The following is a 4,721-nucleotide window of genomic DNA, read 5'->3' as shown; positions in this document are numbered from 1 at the left end:
ACATCCGAACTAATACATTTAGGACCAATTAAGCAGCTGGCCCAATTAGCCAAAGTTTCATGGAAATAGTAACAAAGGTATAAAAAAGACAAACTACAATTTAACTGAGTAGCAAATTATTATGAATTTAAATGAAAAAAGAACAAATTAGAATACTACCAATGCTGCTATAGTACTACAAAACTGTGTATTAATTCCTAAAAGTTATTGACAGAAGAATTCGGGTGTATGCTGCCATGTACATGGTGTCCAGGAAAGGGCAGCACTTCTGCTGAAGGTGTCCATTCTGGGGCAGCTCGCTCACATTTGGTCCCCGCTGGGCATTCAGCTCTCACCTGGTACTCCGTGTAAATTGCATGCAACAGTGTCCACACTCCGGCAAACCACTTTGACAGTCAGGCTAAACCAGGTGAGGGTAGCTGGCAGGCCTCATACATTGGTGAAATAGGGTCATGCCTGTCCTAGCAAGTGAAATCAGCTCCGGTGAACTAGATAGATGAAATCAAGAATGAGATCCAGTGGCCAAGAAGGTGGTTTTGCAATGGTTCATGGAGAGTGAAGGGCATGACAAGGTACAACGAAGTCATGGTCATTGTTTGCGACCAAGGAAGACCCCAGTTTGTGATAACTACTCATACCACTGGACCCGGGCTTCTGAGATCAAGCAAGTGGAACTGTCCCAGTTCAAAGGCTTTTCTTCTTTAAAAATTCTCCCACACAGGTTTCACTGTCATCCTCAGATACGATGTACAACCCACATGCCTCCGTGCTCTTTTGTTTGACCTGTAAATGAATGGAATTAGCACAGATAATGGACTTACCCCCTTTCGACGTTTGCATCCTCCAAATCTTCATTTTCATTGTAATATTCAAAATGATTGTTGATACCTTCAAAATCTTCGTAGTTCCTAACTCGATGAAGTAGTAAAATCATTTCATCTTCACTCCCGGTTGTTTCCGGCATCTCCAAGCCTAAATGCTTGAAACTACAGTGAGCAAAATAATTCTAAATTTTCTCACTACTTATTTCTTGCCAATTATCAGTGACAAAAAATACTGCTCTTTTAACGCAAACACATGGAAATTATGCTATTTACTTCTCTTCATTCTGAGTACAATGTAGTGTCTAAAGGCCACACAAGTTTATGTGACCCAAATAAACAAAGGGAATTCTGGCTATTTTCTTGATTAGATTTTGTTCCTTAAATATTGTCTCAAATAAGCAAGTGCCCTGATTAACCAATGGACAAATTAATCAGATTCTGCTGTCTTCCAATAGATTCTGTTATTACATGGTCTTGTATTTGGAACTCCCAGTGAGCCTGCACCAGTTTTTTCCGGTCATCAATTCAACTGTGCTCTGAATATTCCGATTTTGTTTAAAGAGTTGAAAAGGTGCTTTTCCTTTCCCATTGCCTTTTGCTCAGAAAGTTACATTAAAGTGGAGTGACTTTGGGGGTCAAGCGTAAATACAGTAATTGTCCCCTTATTAATTTTCTCTAAAATCCATTATGCTAAATCATTCTTTGTTCTATATTTTAATTCAGAATATCTTAAACAGGGTTATTTGGTTTGAAATATTGCTGTAGGATATTTAATATTTACTTGATCATAAACAAACTGAAATGATACATGCAAGAGAACTCTGAAGTATTCCCCAATCATGAGAACAGCATTTTTCTCTTCCACTGCTAGGTTTGACTATGAAATACTTTGCGACATGGAGAAATCATCACTATTTCAAAAACACAGGATGCGGTCGCTGCCATAAGCTGGTGTGAAAACATGGACTGTAATGACCTGCTGAAGAAAACCTCTGTGTCCTTGGTAATTTTGTTGCTGCATAGCTATTACTGAAGCAATTCAACAATGGTTTTTACTTCTTAAGCTGAGAGCAATAATCTCTTCTGCTTCTCTGACTCCTAACAAAAATGTCCTGTTTTAATGCAACGCAACATCTGAAGACAGAAATGTACTCTTTCAGCAACACCACGCAAGGTGAATTTATGAAGACATTCCAGTACCTGTTGCACATCCCTACTTTCACCCTGGGACTGATCATCAATTCAGTGGCACTCTGGATACTCTGCTTCAGGTTGAAGAATTGGACTGAGAATGTGATCTACATGACAAACCTGATATTTTCTGATATCCTGTTGCTTTTCTCTCTGCCTTTCAAAATGCACGCCTACCAGACGGGAGAGCACTGGAGTCTCGGTTCAGTCTTCTGTCAGTTTGTGGAGTCCCTGTACTTTGTCAACACCTACGGGACCATCCTGTTAATCATGCTGATATCTCTGGATCGTTACATTGCTATCAAGCACCCCTTTCTGGCCAGAACCCTCAGATCTCCAAAGAAAGCAACAATTGCCTGCACTGTTCTGTGGCTCTGTGTCTGGTCTGCAAGTATTCCAAATTACTTGCAAGAAGAAAATGATGAACACTGCTTTAAAGATTTTGCTAAGTTTTGGTGCCCTGGCAGAATTCCTCTGAGCATGATCACAGTGTTTTTAGTTGCTGCATCTGTTGTGATTTTCTGCAGTGCTCAAATTATAAGAACACTGCAAAGAGTAGATGAAGAGAGGGATGACGTTGACACCAAGATATCAAGGAAAATAATCTCTTCCAATCTGGTCACCTTCCTTCTCTGCTTTACTCCGTATCACCTAGCCCTTTTCCTGTACTTTTTGGTAAGAAATTCTTACATAGCAGAACATTATCTGATATCCCTGAGGGTGTTACTCCAGATCTGTCAGTGCTTTGCCACAACAAACTGTTGTCTGGATGCAATGTATTACCATTTGATCATTAAGAAGTTCTGGAAATCAGAAAATGAACAGCTAAAAAGAAATGTTTTGCTGTCAATTGTGGTTAGCTTTAAGAATTCAATTTGTCTTTAACTCAGTTATTTAAAAACTTGTTGATTACCTGCTTGCATTAGTAGTCTGAAGGAAAATATGTGATAAAAGCTACATAATTTCTTCAATGCTATTATGAAATATACTCTGTCGTACATGTCCTGATGACACCATGTCAGTAAGATGGTGTGCAAATGGGGAGGAAATTGGATAATGATATTAGTGAGATCGAAATGCAGTTTCTTCATTTTTATTTCTACCGAATGTATATAAACTGGAGGAGTGGCCGATTCATTTATGGCATTAATTGAAATAATTAGATATGTATGTTTAAACTGTCTGTTTATCTGAATTATTCATTTACACAATTACCTTAAAATAAATATATATATTGTTGTGTTTTGTCTTGTAAAGGAAAGTTATGCTGTATGTTAAGTGCAGGCATTCATTACCAATCATCTAAAGAAGTTTAAGAATGCTCCTGGAATATTTAATATAAACCCCCGAAGTGGTTAGCACATAAACAATTCATTGGCTTAAAATTTGCTATATTGAAATAAATTGAGAATATTGAAGATTTTCAACTTTTCAAGAATAGGAAATCAAAATGACACAATTTATTTCAAAGAAAACCTTTAGCCTGAAATTACGGGGATGCTGGGGATTTACCTGGCATCTGGAGAGGTCTGTCAATATTAGTCCCCTTATTCTGTATAAATTATGATTTTTTTAAATTTGTTCCTGTGTTAGGTGAATATAATCAATTAGGTGCTAATTATTTGGAGCGCATGATAAAACATGCCGGATTATACATTTGCCTAACAAATATACTTAACTGCAAGAAATTCAAGCAACTCAAAGATTCACTATGTAGTTTCAAACAGTTCCATTAACTTTAGTTTCATAACTCTTTCAGTTACACAACTCTTTGATTTACTTTCACAACTTGCAAAACCTAGAGCTAAAGGATGGGTCACAAGAATATCTACTTTTCTCTGTGTCGTGTCTGAACAATAAATATAATGGGGAACAGAAATGAAGTAATGAGGAGCAAGAAACATAGTGAGAAACATACAAAAAATTTGGTTTGCTTATTGATAGAAAATTATTCTAATTCCCCTTCACAATTACCTTCATAATTTTGTACCAATTCAGAACTTTTTTAAAGTTCCTGCTATTGCCTAAGGCCCCTAACCTCTATGAAGGTGTCATCACATTGTGGATGGATCTCTCATGCAATTTCTACAACATTTATTTAGCAATGCAGTGTGGAGTAGGCCCTAGCAGCCCCTTTCCCCAGATAACCCTAACATTTACAGTTTACAATGACCAATTAACCATCCTTGGACTGTGGGAAGAAACCAGAGGACCCGGAGAAAACCCAGGCATTCCACGGGGGGACGGGGGGGTGCATACAGAGTCTCGGCACCAGAATTGAACTCTGAATTTCGCAACATCCAATGGTGTAATAGCTGCCGAGGTGCTGGTGTCTCTTGGTATGCAAGGAAGTAGATGATTAATCAGAAGGGTAGAGGTTCCTCTTTTATGACTTCCATTCTTAACTGAACAATCCAGAAAAGGTGATTGGTAACCTTAGATCTAGAATAGGAGTCATGTAGCTCAAAGTGAATGTTAATTATAGACCACAGAAAATATAAACTAGCATTAATTGTATAAGCTTGTTGAGAATTATGACAGCATTCTACCCCATTGTACCAAGGTACAGTGAAAACCTCTTATTCTATCCAGATATATTACCACTAGATCACTCTGCACACTGCCCTTCCCTTGCATTTTAAATCACTTTGCTACCATCAGTATTGTCTTTGACCATTTGTCTACACAAACGTCTCTGTTTATGGA

General features: G+C 37.9%; 1 protein-coding gene across 1 annotated transcript; it reads left to right on the top strand.

The window, feature by feature from the left end:
• The first annotated feature begins 1,764 nt into the window (after positions 1–1,764).
• On the top strand, positions 1,765–2,921 carry LOC132404907 (G-protein coupled receptor 55-like). Its single transcript, XM_059989500.1, has one exon. It carries the CDS (start codon positions 1,932–1,934, stop codon positions 2,898–2,900), a length of 969 nt encoding a protein of 322 aa, XP_059845483.1. The 5' UTR covers positions 1,765–1,931; the 3' UTR covers positions 2,901–2,921.
• Positions 2,922–4,721: the final 1,800 nt, after the last annotated feature.

The sequence above is a fragment of the Hypanus sabinus genome, chromosome 2 (genome assembly GCF_030144855.1).
Source record: "Hypanus sabinus isolate sHypSab1 chromosome 2, sHypSab1.hap1, whole genome shotgun sequence".
In the NCBI taxonomy this organism is placed as follows: domain Eukaryota; kingdom Metazoa; phylum Chordata; class Chondrichthyes; order Myliobatiformes; family Dasyatidae; genus Hypanus; species Hypanus sabinus.
The sequence above is the reverse complement of the archived record's forward strand: the minus strand, read 5'-3'. Positions and strand labels throughout refer to the sequence as shown.

Bases quoted from the DNA above. Each gene is read 5' to 3' on its own strand.
- LOC132404907 (XM_059989500.1), top strand. From the start codon at position 1,932: ATGTCCTGTTTTAATGCAACGCAACATCTGAAGACAGAAATGTACTCT.